The 16,586-nt window shown below is 33.8% G+C and overlaps 7 protein-coding genes, 1 long non-coding RNA gene and 1 other non-coding gene across 10 annotated transcripts; 4 read left to right on the top strand and 5 right to left on the bottom strand.

The window, feature by feature from the left end:
- Positions 1-190: 190 nt before the first annotated feature.
- Positions 191-1,132, bottom strand: LCR59 (low-molecular-weight cysteine-rich 59). The gene is made up of 2 exons (NM_119153.2): positions 1,015-1,132; positions 191-637 (listed from the first exon to the last, which is right to left on the bottom strand). The coding sequence occupies exons 1-2, from the start codon at positions 1,070-1,072 to the stop codon at positions 306-308; spliced, it is 390 nt and encodes a 129-aa protein (NP_567840.1). The 5' UTR covers positions 1,073-1,132; the 3' UTR covers positions 191-305.
- Positions 1,133-2,023: 891 nt separating this feature from the next.
- LCR63 (low-molecular-weight cysteine-rich 63) lies at positions 2,024-2,547 on the bottom strand (the record flags this gene model as incomplete). Its single annotated transcript, NM_001036677.2, has 2 exons — positions 2,024-2,318; positions 2,487-2,547. The coding sequence occupies 2 exons, from the start codon at positions 2,545-2,547 to the stop codon at positions 2,143-2,145; spliced, it is 237 nt and encodes a 78-aa protein (NP_001031754.1). The 3' UTR covers positions 2,024-2,142.
- Positions 2,548-3,842: 1,295 nt separating this feature from the next.
- LCR61 (low-molecular-weight cysteine-rich 61) lies at positions 3,843-4,382 on the bottom strand. The gene is made up of 2 exons (NM_001036676.2): positions 4,259-4,382; positions 3,843-4,153 (listed from the first exon to the last, which is right to left on the bottom strand). The coding sequence occupies exons 1-2, from the start codon at positions 4,317-4,319 to the stop codon at positions 3,978-3,980; spliced, it is 237 nt and encodes a 78-aa protein (NP_001031753.1). The 5' UTR covers positions 4,320-4,382; the 3' UTR covers positions 3,843-3,977.
- A 1,685-nt stretch (positions 4,383-6,067) lies between these two features.
- Positions 6,068-9,630, top strand: AT4G30060 (Core-2/I-branching beta-1,6-N-acetylglucosaminyltransferase family protein). 2 transcript variants are annotated; one of them, NM_119152.4, is made up of 11 exons: positions 6,068-6,551; positions 7,007-7,494; positions 7,612-7,710; positions 7,807-7,907; positions 7,987-8,058; positions 8,156-8,246; positions 8,416-8,496; positions 8,580-8,642; positions 8,723-8,845; positions 8,933-8,971; positions 9,058-9,630. In NM_119152.4, exons 2-11 carry the CDS (start codon positions 7,102-7,104, stop codon positions 9,199-9,201), a joined length of 1,206 nt encoding a protein of 401 aa, NP_194735.2. In that variant the 5' UTR covers positions 6,068-6,551; positions 7,007-7,101; the 3' UTR covers positions 9,202-9,630. The 2 variants fall into 2 exon arrangements, with proteins under 2 accessions (NP_194735.2, NP_001328551.1); NM_001341991.1 differs by lacking the exon at positions 6,068-6,551 and having other exon boundaries at positions 6,898-7,494; positions 9,058-9,546.
- Positions 9,631-9,794: 164 nt separating this feature from the next.
- Positions 9,795-10,175, bottom strand: AT4G03265. The gene has a single exon (NR_144035.1). It is a non-coding gene; the product is annotated as an uncharacterized misc_RNA (transcript).
- Positions 10,176-10,844: 669 nt separating this feature from the next.
- On the top strand, positions 10,845-11,592 carry AT4G30050 (uncharacterized protein). The gene has a single exon (NM_119151.2). The coding sequence runs from the start codon at positions 11,014-11,016 to the stop codon at positions 11,413-11,415; it is 402 nt and encodes a 133-aa protein (NP_194734.2). The 5' UTR covers positions 10,845-11,013; the 3' UTR covers positions 11,416-11,592.
- Positions 11,593-11,735: 143 nt separating this feature from the next.
- AT4G30040 (Eukaryotic aspartyl protease family protein) lies at positions 11,736-13,019 on the bottom strand (the record flags this gene model as incomplete). The annotated part of the gene is made up of 1 exon (NM_119150.1): positions 11,736-13,019. The coding sequence occupies one exon, from the start codon at positions 13,017-13,019 to the stop codon at positions 11,736-11,738; it is 1,284 nt and encodes a 427-aa protein (NP_194733.1).
- Positions 13,020-14,230: 1,211 nt separating this feature from the next.
- Positions 14,231-14,542, top strand: AT4G08265. Its single transcript, NR_142194.1, has one exon. It is a non-coding gene; the product is annotated as an other RNA (long non-coding RNA).
- A 594-nt stretch (positions 14,543-15,136) lies between these two features.
- Positions 15,137-16,411, top strand: AT4G30030 (Eukaryotic aspartyl protease family protein; the record flags this gene model as incomplete). Its single annotated transcript, NM_119149.1, has 1 exon — positions 15,137-16,411. The coding sequence occupies one exon, from the start codon at positions 15,137-15,139 to the stop codon at positions 16,409-16,411; it is 1,275 nt and encodes a 424-aa protein (NP_194732.1).
- Positions 16,412-16,586: the final 175 nt, after the last annotated feature.

Raw genomic sequence — 16,586 nt, 5'->3', positions numbered from 1 at the left:
AAATATATACATTTCATTTTAATTATAAAAACCCTTAACAAAAAAAATTCATTTTAATTATAAGCATAACAAATCAGAATTTGTTGGTTTGGTATATTAATAAGTAAAAAAATGCATGTTTGAACATAATCTTTACAAATATTCTTGTAGTCAAGAGAAAAGTCTTATAGAAACGTAAAAATCAACGTTTGTAAGTACGTCGTCCACATATTATTATTAATAGTAATTGTTCTTAATTTATTATTGCATTGCTGAAATTAAAATAATAATAAAAAATAATTGGTGTACAGTTTTGTCAACCGACTTTAACAAGGATATTCGCATTGGCAGAAACTAAACGTACCAAGAGTATTACAAAATCCATGTCCACCAATATACTTTTGTGCACAGTTCATATCACAACATTGTCCTTGACATCTTTGACTACATATACCAGCCCCACCGTCGCATTTCTTCGGCGGCGCGGGTGGTGATGGCGGAGATTCACATTCGTAGTAGCATTTGCACAGCGGCACCCCAACACTACGATCACAGCTGCTTTCGCTCGATGGTCCGTGCTTGGCCTTGCATCTCTCGTCACAATTGTTGCAATAGCCTAATCCATCTATACATGTATCTCCTCTAGCCTGATTCACAACTGTAACATTGCATGTATCATAAAATTAACACAAATAAATATTTTGGTTTATTTTTTATATTTTTGTTATGGTTTAGACATATTAATTCTTAAATATGTTATTATTGAAAAAATTGATCACTAGAAAAAATATCATATCACAATCATACTAATATCTTTGTTTTTAATCCAAAATCCCATGGGATACTTTATTTCATTCACGGAATAAACGATCGAATCCCTATACTCAAGATGATAAGCTCAAGTGGCCATGCCAAAATTTGTTTATCCTGATCATAGAATTATACTTAAGAACATTTAGAACTGCAAGGAATGTGTTAAATGATTTTTATTTTTTTTAACATAACAGTTGAAAGATATAGTAGAAAATATAATACCTGATGTAAAAATGATAAGTAAGTTAACAATGAAGACAAGTGATGTCACGGTCTCCATATTTTCTCAATTAGTTTTTTTTTTTTACTTAAGTTTTGTCTCTCTAAAATGCTTGTTTGTATGTTATTGGGACATCGTTGCTCTATTTAAATGCAACGTGTAGACTTCAACTTAAAGAGATTTTTTAAAAACTTTAAAAAGAAACATTAGATTTTTTTTGGTCAAAATAAACATTAGTTTTTGGTCAAAGGAACATTAATTTTCCATCTATAAATAGGAAGATATCATAAAATTATGATCTTTTCAAACACACCAATTTATTGCAAAAAATAGTATGGCCAATAAAGTTACTTCCATAGAAAATATGATTCACAGTCAAACGGCTGTTATGATTTCATTTTATTTTGGTCAGATGAAATGTTATGCTTTATGTGAGAAATATTGAAAATATTCTTTATATGAATATTAAAGATTTGAAAGGTAATATTATATATGGATTCGTGTACTCAGGTTCGAAAACGTTTGATCATAGTTGACAAATCTGAAAACTAATTAAGGAGATAAGAAAGATTGGTCACTTCTTAATTTTATAACTGAACTATATACTAAATAATAATGGATAGATTGAACATATATATAATACTATTAATAATGGTTGAAAGATATATAGTTTAAAGGTAGTTTATATGTTAATGCAATGATTTTCTCTGGTTTCACGGCTTTAGTATATTCGGACATCTATTCGGTTCTATTATTTTAAAGAACATACTACAAAGTTGATTAGTTGTAACTTATTGTATCATCTAAACATATATTTCATATATATTGAAAAAGGAAAAGAAAAATAAACATTTCCTTAAAAAAGTTTTAAAGTTAAACATGTTTGGTTTTAAAAAAAAAAAATATTAAGAGAAGTTAAATATGTTGTAACGGCGCAGTTCACAGTTCTTATATCCAATTATAAATATCATTTTCTCATCAGGTTTATTGATATCAAATGTTCGATTGCAAAATATGTCTTTTAATAATATTACAAAAAAAAAGGTAATACCTACGATCTTGACATTATTTGAATTTTGACTTTTACTTGTATAATTTGGAGAATTTGATATTTCAAAGTACTTCAGAAATCACATATGTATTTCCTTAGTCTGACAGGGGTAAGTACAAATACATGTTCCACCAGCACCATCGTTGTCACAGTAGCCACTTGCATGTGGCCCAAGGAATTTCCTACATGACGCACTGCAGTCTGGAATCTTAATGCATCTGCCAATAATTTGAATGCACCCCATATTTGGCTCAACTACATCCAACAAAAAAATTATATATATATATATATAGAGATCGACAAAAAGTCACAATTATAAATGTAAATGTATATCCAAAGCTAAAGTCACAATGAATACTACAAAAATTAACGTTAAATTTTGGTGAAAAAGTGTATATGTAAAAACTTAAGGTAAGTAAATACCTAAAGCAAAGATAATAAGGAAGATGATGGGGAAAACAAGTGGAGAAGGTGCCTTGGCCATATTTTTAGTTGACCGACCTGAAGAATAAGAAGACTAATGAAAGAAGATTTATAGCAATGTGAAGTAACCAAGTTTAGAATACAATCATTTCTATTATTTGTTTCACCAAAACTTTTTATTTCTTCTCCCCAATTGCTAGTATTTTATTTCTTCTCCTAAAACTGATTAATAATAAAGTGATTTTAGCTGATAAATCTAAAACATTAAGAGACCACTAAAAAGAACTTATAAAATATTTATATATAGAACCATATCTGTTTTTTAAAAGAAAACTTATATATTTTAAAATTTCTAAAACTGAGTTAAAAGTAATAATTTTTTCAATCATTAATAACATTAACTTTTAAATATGAAAATGATAATTTTTTAGTTTATAAAATGGAGATAGATTTTCATTATGTATAAACATAATATATGATATTAAAATGAATATAAAAAAAAGGAAGAGCAAAAGTAGAAGCATGGGAATTATTAGAATACTAAAAATCACAAATTATAAAAAAAACATATTCAGAAACTTGCAATACTTGAAACTGAGGTTCGTATTTGTAATCTTTTACCAAAATATTCAATGTTCTTCTCAATATGAATATGAAGGAGTTGAAAGGTATTAGTATTCGTAGATTATGTTCGATTCCAGAATACTTTGATCATAGTTCTAAAACTGAGCTACTAAAGATAATTACTGTTGATCATTTATAGTTGAAGAATTGGTTATTGTTGGTCGCTAACGTAAAATACTAACTAAGATAAATGTTGTAAAGATATCTATTTTGTAATTTGGGAAATATGGTTTTAGTCAAGTGGTTAATGGTTCATGATCTGCAATCTTTTCCACTTAATTAGTTTGATTATAGTTAAGTTGCGTTGACTCACAAAATATAGATTGGTATAGGGGTAGGATCTTGTCGACCTATTATGATGTTAAAAAAAAAAAATATCTTGTAAATTTGTTTGTTGCCAGTTTCCAGTCTTTTCCATGAAGTCGATGTTGTTTTACTTCAAAATTTAAGAAATATATATGTATATGTGAGAAAACATTGTATAACTGAGTTAAATATATATCATTCAAACATGTACTATTTTATAAAATATAGACATTCCTTTTAATGTTTTAAAACTAAATATGTTTAATTTATAAATTTATGAAGAGATGATAGATAACACACATGAAAAGGATGAAAAAAAAAATGAAAAAAAAATAACAGACATGAAAAGATGATAGTTGATATTAACACACATAAAAACGCAATCCTAACCAACATGCATATAAGAAAATTGTGTTCTATTTGTTTCTTGAGATTAAAGTCTTGATCCAAGATATAGTTCTAAAAATATTACTAAAACTCGATCATGGTTTTGACATTAATATTGCGTTATTAATTATACATTTTGTAGAAGTTCTGATTTTACACTACTGCATGTATATATCACATATGTGGCTTATCAGCCGGACAAGGATAAACGCAAACACATGTTCCAGAACCACCATCTCGGTCACAGTAGCCACGTGCTTGTGGTCCAAATCTAGAAATGCATTCCCCACTACAGTCGGTAATCACACCACACGAGCCAAGAACTGCCATGCATCCCATATTCTGCTCAACTATATCCAACAAACCATTTTATATCAAAAAGTTATTACTACGTGCGAGAAATAAATACATTTTTGAATATATATTTACAAACAAACGTTACAATAAATGTATACCTAATGCAAACATTACAAGGAAGATGATGGGGAGAACAAGTGAAGAAGCTGTCTTGGCCATTTCTCTTTTGTTAAAATAAATTTCTAGTAAATTGAATATTGTTGATAGACTTGAAAAACTTGGGGACAACCAAAGTAGATTTATAGATTTATGGGACGACCAAATCATAGAAATACAGTCATCTATCATTATATATGTTTGAACAAAAATTATTTGACTATCATTTTATAAAAAAAATACTATTGACTGTCATACTGAAAACCATAGTTACGTATATGATTTATACTTTTGGGATAAGGTTTTCTTTTTTTTATTATTTGACTGTACTTTTATCACAAATATTATTTGACTGCCCATATTGGAAACATGTTATGGTCAAACGTTATTTAATTAGACATGTAAAACTTGATGACACATGTAAATCATCTTTTTTACCATGTTTTAAGAAGGAAGCTCTCTTTTAATTTCTTCTTGGGACAGTTTGGTTTCCTCATCCATGGAAGGAGAGTACGTGGTGTTCGATATAGAACACGACCGTTTTTTGGTAAATATATATCAACGAACAATTTTACTTTTAACCAAGAGAAATTAAGGTAAAACTATCAGTGACAACATACATACAATTTTTTTAATGGTTCTAACTAGCTAGTAACTAAATCGAAAGATTGTTCTAGACTTCTAGGCTTCTAGCAACTGAAAACTCAATTATTAGCAAGAAGGGAAATATAGTTAATTAGGGGTAAATTGAGGTGCATGCAAATGCATGGTATCAGACAACGTTGATCATTTGTTTGAAAATAGAATAATGATGTGGACATCGTGCATTTCTGGCTAAGATCACATGAGGTTTATGTCAAGTTGCTCAATGTTCATACAACTTTCTATATAATATAGAGAAAACTAGAGTTTACTATCTTGACTCGGTCTGGCGAAGAAGGTTCCTCCAAACTATTGACATTAAAATAACACACATGATGATCCAAGTGGAAGAATTATGTCTACTAGAAATTATATAAGTATATACATTAGGGTAATCAACTTGGTCTCCCTTATGCAAAACTCGGAACTAATTTTCAAACCAACAAGTCTTGTATGCATTTTGAATTGTCAATATATATGTATGATACATATATCAGCTAAAAGGATCTATCTGTATGAGCTAAAAGTGGATAATTAATTTCGATCGATAGGACCAAATAGCATTTTTTTTTTGCTCATTTCAATAGTTTTTTTTTACATTCTTTCCATTTTAAACTTTTTTCAAATGTTGTGTGTGTATATATGTATATGGTGCTGATCCAATCTTTTAAAATGTATTTGAAATATATAAGAATTCTAGGAAATGTAATATGTTTATTTATATTTACAGATCAAATAAAGCAATCATACGGCTACTTCCTGGACGGGACCAAATTGGCCAACGGACTTGATGACTTGGTTAAACTTTGAGTAACAAAGGATAAAACTGTCTTTTAAGACCTGGTTTCAGATTCAAAGGACCATATATTATTAATATATATCCAACCAAATAAATCCAAGGTAGGCCAGGACATTGCATGGGATGAGCTAGTTTTATAAACGTGCTACTGGTAGATGCAGATTTTAATCTAAAGTTTTATAGCATAACTTTTAATTATTACTCCCATAAATACATTATTACTCAGATTTTAATGTACTGATTATTTTAAAACCGTTGTTAATTTACTTAACCTTGTAATTAAACCACTATCGTCCAAACTTATGTGAAAAACACGCGCTAATCTGACCACTAGAAACATTACACGTCATTTCTTTTTATTTTATTTTGGACAAAGACACGTCATATCATAAGGTTTCAATAATAATGCATATATTTTTCCGCCAATGTATATTTTTTTATCAATCTCTGCCTCAAAAATTTGCTTCCTCTGTTTCGAACCCAATTGGGCATCTTCGTCGTCTTCTTCTTCAACATTCATCATCGTCATCAATTTCTCTGTAGCTCTTTCACAAGTATTTCTTCAATTTCATAGCGAGAGAGAAATAAAAGGGAGAACACAGAGATCAGAGAGAAATTCAAAAACGAATCCGTGTGAGGACGTTTTAAAACTGCCAAAGAGACGTTTTACTTTTACATGCACATAGAGACATACGTTTATTTTGTGTAGCTATAGCTCTTAAGAGTTTGAATTTTCTCGAGATCTTTGACCGGAGCGAAAACGACGAAGATATAGAAAATCTAGCGAAACGACGATTCGGACTTGGGAGACTCTCTTGCGTTGTGCTTGGATCTGGTTCCGTTGTAAATTTGAGGTTCTAAATTCTTTCACATTGTTTCTCGTTGATTCATTTTGATTTCGATTCTCTCGTATTGCTTCGTTTGGGCGATGCGATTAGTTAGGAAGAGATCGGAATGTGTTTCCGGTATTGTAACTTTGAATCGAAATTGATATATAACAGTGTCGATTTCGTTTTCCTCTGATGTTTTTTTCTGGGAAATCTGATGATTTTCCGAGAAAATGGTTTAGATTCCTTCAAAGCATTTCTCTCGTGAAGCATTCGTTGAAATCGTTGACTCTAATTATTGCGTGGAAACAGTGTAACGTTTCTTTCATTGGCTTAAGGAGCTGGTTTGACTTTTCCTCTGTTTCGTGGATAGCTAGAATTTAGTTGTTGGACTAATCTTGAAGGAACTTATCTAGAATTGAATCTTTCTTTGTTGGTGTATTCAATATTCATTCTTGTTTCTATTTTTGTAACTTCTCCAGGTTTTGATTGACCAGAGGAAGTTAGCTTTGTTCATCTAGATTAGGCTATTATTGAGGTGTTGTTGTGGCTCTGAAGCAATAAAGGATTTGATGAGATGAAGGCAGTTAAAAGATGGAGTATAGGGAACTTAGCGGACATTCCCGTGTCTTTGCCTGGAGCTCGATACCGTGCTCCTCCTCCAGGAAGAAGACGAGTATGGATCATCATGGTGCTTTCACTGATCACCATGTTCTTTATTATGGCTTACATGTATCCTCATCATAGTAAACGTGCTTGTTATATGATTTCATCAAGAGGATGCAAGGCTTTAGCTGATTGGCTTCCACCTTCTCTGAGGGAATATTCAGATGATGAGATTGCAGCTCGTGTAGTCATTAGAGAAATATTGAGTTCACCTCCTGTTATTAGAAAGAACTCTAAAATTGCTTTCATGTTTTTAACTCCTGGTACATTGCCTTTTGAGAGGCTTTGGGACAGATTTTTCCTGGTAACCAACTGCTTTATTCTTCAGACATTGTGTCAGTTTTCCTTATAGAACTTGAAAGTTTGTTCTTGAACTTCATTCCTCGGCTGATGTTTTCAGAATTTTGTCACTCCTCAACAGGGCCATGAAGGGAAATTCTCTGTTTATATACATGCATCAAAGGAAAGGCCAGTTCACTACAGTCGTTACTTTCTCAACCGCGAAATTCGTAGTGATGAGGTTTGTCTCCTTCCCTGATGCCAATTTTTGAAGATCTTATTGTGTTTTACCATCCATTTACATGAAAGAAAAATGTGTATTAATTTTCATCTGCAGGTGGTGTGGGGAAGGATATCAATGGTTGACGCAGAGAGACGGTTGTTAGCTAATGCTCTTAGAGACACTTCTAACCAGCAATTTGTTTTACTCTCTGATAGGTGATTTTCTTGATTTCTTGCTTTTCTCATTGATCTCTCTGACTTTGCCTAAAACTTGTGAGCGTTTCTGGTTTTGTAGTTGTGTACCACTTCGAAGTTTTGAATACATTTACAATTACCTGATGCACAGCAATCTCAGCTATGTTGACTGGTAATAATCATGTTTCATCAGAATAACAAATTCACCTTTTCACTCTTCTTCCCAACTTCTTTAACTCTTACAAATTGATTTACTTTGGACTCTTCAGCTTTGACGATCCAGGTCAACATGGAGCAGGCAGGCATATGAATCACATGTTGCCTGAAATCCCAAAGAAGGATTTTCGAAAGGGTGCACAGGTAAACAATTTTCATTGATCTAGTAACTACGCTCACTTAGGAAAATTGGCTCTGTTTCAGTGTTGGTATCTATTTACATGGCAGAAGTCTCAAGTAGATCCTTTAGGTACTAGTCTGCCATTTTAGGAAGTGAAATATACATTTGAACCCAAATTACTCCTTCATGCAGTGGTTCACCATGAAGCGACAACACGCTGTAGCAACTATGGCAGACAGTCTTTACTACTCTAAATTCCGAGATTACTGCGGGGTGAGTATCAGCAAAATCCCTGATAACATCTATTGAAATAAATCGTATTCATTAATAAGAAAGCCTGCATTTTGTTTCTTCAGCCAGGTATAGAGAACAACAAGAACTGCATAGCTGATGAACACTATCTGCCAACATTCTTTCATGTAATAAACCATTTTCAACTCAAAAAGACTATAAAACTCTCTGCATTTTTTATCTTCATGTTATATATTTTTGGTTGCAGATGCTTGATCCCGGTGGCATTGCTAACTGGACTGTAACACAAGTTGATTGGTCTGAGAGAAAGTGGCATCCCAAAACATATATGCCTGAGGATATCACACACGAGTTACTAAACAACCTCACGGTATAGACCAAACACTAAACCATCTTTTTGCATCAGTTTCTTCCATTGCTTCAACTAAGAAAACTAAACCAATTTATCTATCTGCAGTCTACTGACACACTCGTACATGTCACAAGTGTTGGGATGGTACGCGCTTTCGAAACCATTTCTTAGCTCTGATCTATTTTCAGGATTTTATATAAAACAACACCTTTCTTTTTGGCTAACAACAGGGTGAAGAAATATGGATGCCTTGTATGTGGAACGGAATCCAAAGACCGTGTTACTTGTTTGGAAGGAAATTTCACCCGGATACACTCGATAAACTGTTGGATCTCTTCTCAAATTACACAAGATCAGTCACTTGGAATTTGTGATTAAAATCAGATTTTTCTTCATATACACAGTATTCTTTGACCAATGTTCGACTCCCCCACCCACATGAATCAATATCACCTTTGAAGCTGTAACACTGCAAGTCTAGAAGCTTAAGGAGGTATGAGATATTTTATCTCATAATATGCTTCATTTGGTTGGAAGGATACGTTGGTTTTATTCTTCTCTACTCTGTTTTTTTTTTGGCTATATATCTCATTGTTACTTTACTGTTGTTTTGTGTTCAGAATGTTGAACAAACAAAAGTTATACAGGTTTATAGAGTTTCTTTGCACATATATATGTTCTTTGGTTTTGACCATTAAAGAAGAGTCTATCAATTGCAACAAACTTCTTGATATATTTTTTTATTAACAATATAGTAAATCTAAACTTACTCATACATATTTAATCTCCATTGAAAATCTCAATTTTCCTAATAGGAAAAGGAAATTACAAATATTGAATTATAAATAGAAACACGCACACATGTGATGATGATATCTGTCTCAGAAGACGTTTACTAAATCCTTATCTGCAGCAATGTCCACTCGATTTGGAGAAATCAGATTTTTCTTCATCGTCTTCCTCATCTTGCTTTTTGTGGGAGCTTCAGAGGCTACGAATCGATGGCGACCTGAAGGCATCGAGGATCCCAGATCGCCATTCTATGATGGCCCTATCAACAAGAATGCAAAATCGTCATACTTTGGTGACCTAGTCAAAGAGAAGGCCAAATCCGCATACTATGGTTACTTGCATACCAAGCGTCTAAACATATACGGCACCGATTGGCTATGGAGGATTGATTTCCTTTTGTTTCTTTTAGGTTTATCTTTTTTACATAGCCATTTATTTTTTAGAGCTTTCTTTTGCATCGCAAGCAGATGTTCTGCTAGGTTTTCAAATTATGTCTAAGACGATCGAGATTGTAACTTTTCTTGTTTTTTTTTTGGATTATTTAAATCAATGTTGCTCCAACAATCTTTCGATTGGGAAAAATCAGCTTCTTCCTTGTCTTGCTTCGTTGAGGCTCACAATCTTTGGCCAAATTAACAATGACCAAATTGAGGAATATGACCCACTCAACGAGGATGACAAATCAGCATATTTTGGTTACTTGCTTGCTACGCTTCTAAACAAATACGGCACCGAACGGCTATGAAGGATTGATGTCCTTTTGATGCCTATTTGTTCTTTATTGTTTACATGTTATCATTTAGTCTTTTTCTTTTGTATTGCAATAATATGTTCTGCTATGTATTCAAAATATGTTTAACACTCTAGATTTTTTTGTTATTGTCTTTTGGATTATTCAATTCACATATTGGTCCAAGCTTCCCTTACTTATGATTCGTGCTACATAATTTCTTTGAAACAATGCGGCCGAATTCCCTATGAGTTTTCCGTTTTAGATCACTTGTCCAAGCCATGTGTAATAAGCAGTGCACTACTTTGGCTCTATATTCTGAATACAACAATTTCAACCCAAAATTTTGTGATATATTTCATACCAAAAAACACTAATAAGAAAAAAGGTGATATATATGTATAGTTTTCAAAATTGTAAAGAAGACTATCTATTGCCAAAAATTGTCATATATTTTTATTTTAACAATATAGTAATTAGTCATAATTTTGTTGTTGTTGTTAAAAGATTAGTACCACACAAACCATGACTTCTATGACTTTGCATATTCCGTTTTAAAATCTTACAAGATCTTCAATACAAAATCTAATATATTTCTAAAAAGAAAAAAAAAATCTATATATTAATGAAGCCCTAATTAACCTTATCCAATAAGACGCCAAAAATGTCCACTCGATTGGGAAAACTCAGTTTCTTCTTCATCATCGCCTTCCTCGTCCTGCTTTTTGTGGGAGCTTCAAAGGCTCGCTATCTCTATCGTCAGCCAATCATCACTGCTGATCAAATCCAAATAAATCATAACCAAATTGAAGAATATGTCGAGCCAACCAACGAGAATGCTAAATCAGCAGCGTATTATGTTGACCTAATCAATCAGAATACCAAATCCGCATACCATGCTTACTTGCATACTAAGCGTCTAAACATATTCGGCACCGAATGGCTATGGAGGATTGATGTACTTCTCCTTCTTCTTTGTTTGTCTTTCTTTGTTACCGATTTATCTTCTAGGGTTTTCTTTTGCATCGCAAGCAGATGTTCTGCTAAGGTTTCAAAATCTATATGATACTTGAGATCGTTTGTTATCGTTTTTTTGGATTATTCATTCAACGTTGTTCCAAGCATTTTTACTTATGATTCGTGCTACATCATTTCTTTGAAACTATCGAACTGTCCAAGTAACAATGAAAATGTAACTACTAACAATTGTATCTTATTTTCAGGCAATCAAGAATTTTCTTGTAGATATATATTGACAGTTATGAAAAATTAAATCTATAAGATTTTGCACGATATTTTCGTGATTTAAACAAATAATTAATTGAATATAGTTGCCAAAAAAATAAATATTAATTAGTAATCAAAGAGAACACCACAATCAATTCTCTAAAAAGAAACCTCCATTGCTTCGAGATCATAGCCTATGTTATAACTCTGTTGAGCCGTCGCACCAATGCTGTTCAAATTACCAGGAGTCACGGCTAAGCAGAAAACATTTGGTGAAAGCTTCATGAACAAACTCTTCACATCCAATGACAACTCTGCTCCTTCTGAGAAATGAAACGTTACAATCGGAAATCCAGACTCGACCAAATCTCGCTCAAAGTTTCCATTGTAGCACTCCATTTTAATCATGTCATCTTGACTCACATCCGCTGCCGTAAACCTTCCTTCAAAAATATCTTCAATTCTGTTCTTCAATGGCTTGTAAGCTTCTTCGACTAGGCTTGTTAATGAATTTCCCGTGTCGATTATTGTACCGCCTAAACCGGTTTGGTGATTACGGTTGAATACACGTGGATCGATCGGGAGAATGATTCCATCCACGCTTATGGCTTCGATTGTAACGTAATAAAAACCATTGTGGATCTCTAACGGTGTGGTATCTCCCAAAATGTTGGCACCATCATCTCCCAAGACTAAGACGTTATGTGGATAAGAAGGATCATCTAAGCTTCCAAAGCAGTATGAGAACTTTTTACCAAATCTATGAACCAACGAGAATTCACCATACCCTAAACCGAGAATGCCGGTTCCAACTAGAGGCTCACCGTAGTTATCATGGCCACAACCAAAAACAACGTCATGTAAAGCAGCTGACGAAGACTCATCGTAGATTGTATTAAACAGCAACATTTCTCTAGCTAGTATGCCTTTGCTCCCTGTATCATCCACGTATCTCATGGAATACTCGCAAGATCTTGTGTTTGCATTGAATTTTAAGCTAGGCATAGAGTATTGAGATGTTCTACATGTTTCGTTGCGGTGAGTATAAGATCGAGAAGGATCGAAAATAGGAAGACTTTGAGCATAGCAATTGATACAAGGAAGACATTGTATCCATAGAAGATCACTAGCCGTGTCCATGTGGAGAAGTTGTGTGATTGGTGGGCTACCTATTGATATGTTCACTAAGAAAGCTTGTGGGATGATAGGGACGTTAGGGGAAAGGTGTGCAATGATATCTCCAGTTGTCTTGGCTTTCAAGTACTCTAGACGTTCGACCGACGCTTCCTTGATATGATAGACATGTGGTGGTTTTCGAGAGTATATGTGGTAGGAATGAACGAGATTGAGAACAAGAGTTGGTGATGCTGACAAGTGAACCACGGAGATAGAGAAACAAAGGATGATGAGAAAGAAGAGGGGAGATGTAAAGAAAATCGCCATCTTTGAAACACTTCACATACACATTGACTATATGAGTAACGAAGAGAGTGTTTATAAGTTCGAAACAATGATGTTATAACCAAAACAGGAAGGCCTAAAGAAGATGCAATAACATATTCCATTTAGAATTTTAGGTGCAAAAGGATCTTTACATTCTTAGCTGAGCATGAAGTGTTGAGGTGTGAAGAGCATCTTTGGCAAGAACTGTTTGTTTAGTTTACTGAAAACACCTATGTGGTATCCATGATCATGATACTATGATTATTATTCTTTGAAAATATAGAAAACAACGAAACAAAAGTTGAGATATAATCGTGGTACTGTTTTTGTTGAAAACATATTTGAATCTGACTAAACACGTGAGATTCATGAAAGTATCATTTTGCCTAAAATATTGAATCATGCAAGAAAGAAACCTTCCATACGAAAAAGAAGTTCACACAAAGAGTCAATATCCATGATCGTGATACGTTGATAAAAAAAATGGAATCAAGACTAAACACATGAGATCCATGAACGTATTCCTCTTTTTGCTGAATTAAATTGTGTTTGAAGATATACATTTATCAAAATGAGTTAAATCGTGTTTGAAGATATGTTGGTATCCGAAAGGAATGGGGAAGCTGTTAGTTTCAAAAAAATCTTTTTAGCCTTTCTCCATTCCTTGCGTGACAAGTTTGGTCAGGGGATTTTTATCAGATCATAACCTAATTTGTTTTTTCATATTTCGGTTTGACTTGGTTTTCTTGAGGGTGCAGGGGATTTGATCAGCGGTGGGTGAACATTGACGGTGCCGTCCAATTTCGATTTGACTTGCGGTTTATATACTCAATACTAAATCATAAAGGTATTATTAAAGAAAAAAGATCTTAGCCAAATCATAAATATTATCAAAAAAAAAAAAAACTAAATCATAAAAGATAGTTAAAAAGTTATCCAAATATTTGATGTATCGAAAACTATTTAACCAATAAAATTGTGCTATATGTCATATATAAAAAATAAAATCGAATAAAACAATTGTTAATTTTTGTGATAAACCAAATTCCTAACAATTTTTAATTTTTGTGATAAAGCAAATCCCTAACAGACAAAGGAAACTATAAATAAATAAAAAGTACTCATTGTATGATCAATTGCGTCAGAAAAACAAACCCTAACTAGCCTTATCTCCAGCTATGTGCACTCGATTGAGAAATTTCAGCTTCTTCTTCTTTTTCGTCTTCCTCGTCTTGCTTTTGGTAGGAGCTTCACAGGCTCGCATGCTTAATATTGATCTATCAGACTTCATTGACGGAACCAGTCAACAAGTCCAAAGAGGTCATGTCAAAGTTGAGGATAATGATGACTTAATCAACCAGGTTGCCAAATCGGCTTGCTTTGGTAACCTAATCAACGAGAATGCGAAATCAGCCTACTATAGTTACTTGAATACCAAGCGTCTAAACATATACGGCACCGATTGGCTATGGAGGATTGATGTCCTTTTGATTCTATTAGGTCTCTCTTTTTTGATTAGCCATTTATCTTTTAGAGCTTTCTTTTGCATCGCAAGCAGGTTTTCTGCTAGGTTTTCAAAATTTGTTTGAGACTTGATTTCTTTTCTTATTGTTTAGTTGGATTATTCAAATCAGTGTTGTTTGAAACTTTTTTTCTTCTGATTAGTGCTAATTTCTTTTGAATAATATAGACCTGTCCAAGCGATGTAAACAATATTATTTCGTTTAGCTGTTGGTAATTCTTGAGATATTAATATCTTAGGATTCGTACAATATCTTTGGTGATAGAGTTTATAACCTATATTTTAGGGATTTATGTTTATCAGAGATCATTGTATATAAATACCAATAGTTTGTGAATCAATAAAATCAACAGAGTTTTGATATCTTATTCTACACTAGACTAAACACGTGAGATACACATTAACGTAATCTTTTTGCCTAGCTAGAATATAATCAGATTGGTATGTGTTGAAGTTGTGTTAGTAAAATCAATGAATCATGCTAGAAAAGAAACCTTGCATACGTAAAAAAAGTTCACACAAAGAGTGATCAATGCCATTCTTCTTTAGACTCATATTTAAAGGATTGGAAGAAAACCACATTCTTGATTATCAAATGGCCATCACTCTACTACCATTACGTATTCGTGCCTCCCTTCTTATCATTATATTCGCTCTCACTTGTTCAAAGGAATGCACCTCGCATTCCCGACTTACGCTAAGAACCAAAACCCAAGAATCATCGAAAATCAAAATCGGTTACTTGCATTCCAAGTCAACCCCCGCTTCTCGCCTAGATAACTTGTGGACCGTCTCACATGTCACTCCTATTCCGAATCCAGCAGCATTCCTTGCAAATATTTCTATCGGCAATCCACCTGTCCCGCAACTCTTACTCATAGATACAGGTAGTGACCTAACTTGGATCCATTGTCTTCCCTGCAAATGTTACCCTCAAACAATCCCTTTTTTCCACCCTTCAAGATCTTCCACTTACCGAAACGCTTCTTGTGTATCCGCACCACACGCCATGCCCCAAATCTTTCGCGACGAAAAGACTGGAAACTGCCAATATCACCTACGCTACCGCGACTTTTCTAACACCAGAGGCATTTTAGCTGAGGAAAAACTCACATTTGAAACATCTGACGACGGTTTAATCTCTAAACAAAACATTGTTTTCGGATGCGGACAAGATAACTCCGGTTTCACCAAATATAGCGGCGTGCTCGGTTTAGGTCCAGGTACATTCTCCATAGTAACCCGCAATTTCGGCTCTAAGTTCTCGTACTGCTTCGGCAGCCTAACCAATCCGACTTACCCTCACAACATTCTAATCCTCGGAAACGGCGCCAAAATCGAAGGCGATCCAACACCTTTACAAATATTCCAAGACCGTTACTACCTTGACCTCCAAGCAATCTCCTTTGGAGAGAAACTTCTCGATATCGAACCCGGAACTTTCCAGAGATATCGGTCCCAAGGAGGCACGGTCATCGACACAGGCTGTTCTCCAACGATTCTAGCCAGAGAAGCTTACGAAACTCTCTCTGAAGAAATTGATTTTCTTCTAGGAGAAGTTCTCAGACGCGTTAAAGATTGGGATCAATACACGACTCCTTGCTACGAAGGGAATCTTAAACTTGATCTCTACGGCTTTCCCGTCGTCACGTTCCATTTCGCCGGCGGCGCTGAGCTGGCGTTAGACGTTGAGAGTTTGTTCGTTAGTAGTGAAAGTGGAGATAGCTTTTGCTTGGCTATGACTATGAACACGTTTGATGATATGAGCGTTATTGGTGCCATGGCTCAGCAGAATTATAATGTTGGCTATAATCTTCGAACCATGAAGGTTTATTTCCAGAGAACTGATTGTGAGATTATTGATTCTTAACACTTCAATATTTTTTTTTTTTGTTTTGTTCTTTCTGCGCAAAATCTCATTAGAATCTTTACATGTAATTAAGTTCAAGATTAGAATAAAAAGAGTTCGAACCATGCAAAGAACGTTTAAATCACATTTTCTCCAAAAAAAATCTTTCGGAAAAAAACAAGATTGGTGGTTAGAG

Source organism: Arabidopsis thaliana, chromosome 4 (genome assembly GCF_000001735.4).
Source record: "Arabidopsis thaliana chromosome 4, partial sequence".
Taxonomy (NCBI): Eukaryota; Viridiplantae; Streptophyta; class Magnoliopsida; order Brassicales; family Brassicaceae; genus Arabidopsis; species Arabidopsis thaliana.
The sequence above is the reverse complement of the archived record's forward strand: the minus strand, read 5'-3'. Positions and strand labels throughout refer to the sequence as shown.

Bases quoted from the DNA above. Each gene is read 5' to 3' on its own strand.
- LCR59 (NM_119153.2), bottom strand. From the start codon at position 1,072: ATGGAGACCGTGACATCACTTGTCTTCATTGTTAACTTACTTATCATT. The intron at 638-1,014 runs GTATTATATTTT...GCAATGTTACAG, and splicing joins ACTTATCATTTTTACATCAG to TTGTGAATCAGGCTAGAGGA.
- LCR61 (NM_001036676.2), bottom strand. From the start codon at position 4,319: ATGGCCAAGACAGCTTCTTCACTTGTTCTCCCCATCATCTTCCTTGTA. The intron at 4,154-4,258 runs GTATACATTTAT...TGTTGGATATAG, and splicing joins CCTTGTAATGTTTGCATTAG to TTGAGCAGAATATGGGATGC.
- AT4G30060 (NM_119152.4), top strand. From the start codon at position 7,102: ATGAAGGCAGTTAAAAGATGGAGTATAGGGAACTTAGCGGACATTCCC. The intron at 8,497-8,579 runs GTGAGTATCAGC...TTGTTTCTTCAG, and splicing joins AATTCCGAGATTACTGCGGG to CCAGGTATAGAGAACAACAA. The intron at 8,846-8,932 runs GTATAGACCAAA...ATCTATCTGCAG, and splicing joins AGTTACTAAACAACCTCACG to TCTACTGACACACTCGTACA.
- AT4G30050 (NM_119151.2), top strand. From the start codon at position 11,014: ATGTCCACTCGATTGGGAAAACTCAGTTTCTTCTTCATCATCGCCTTC.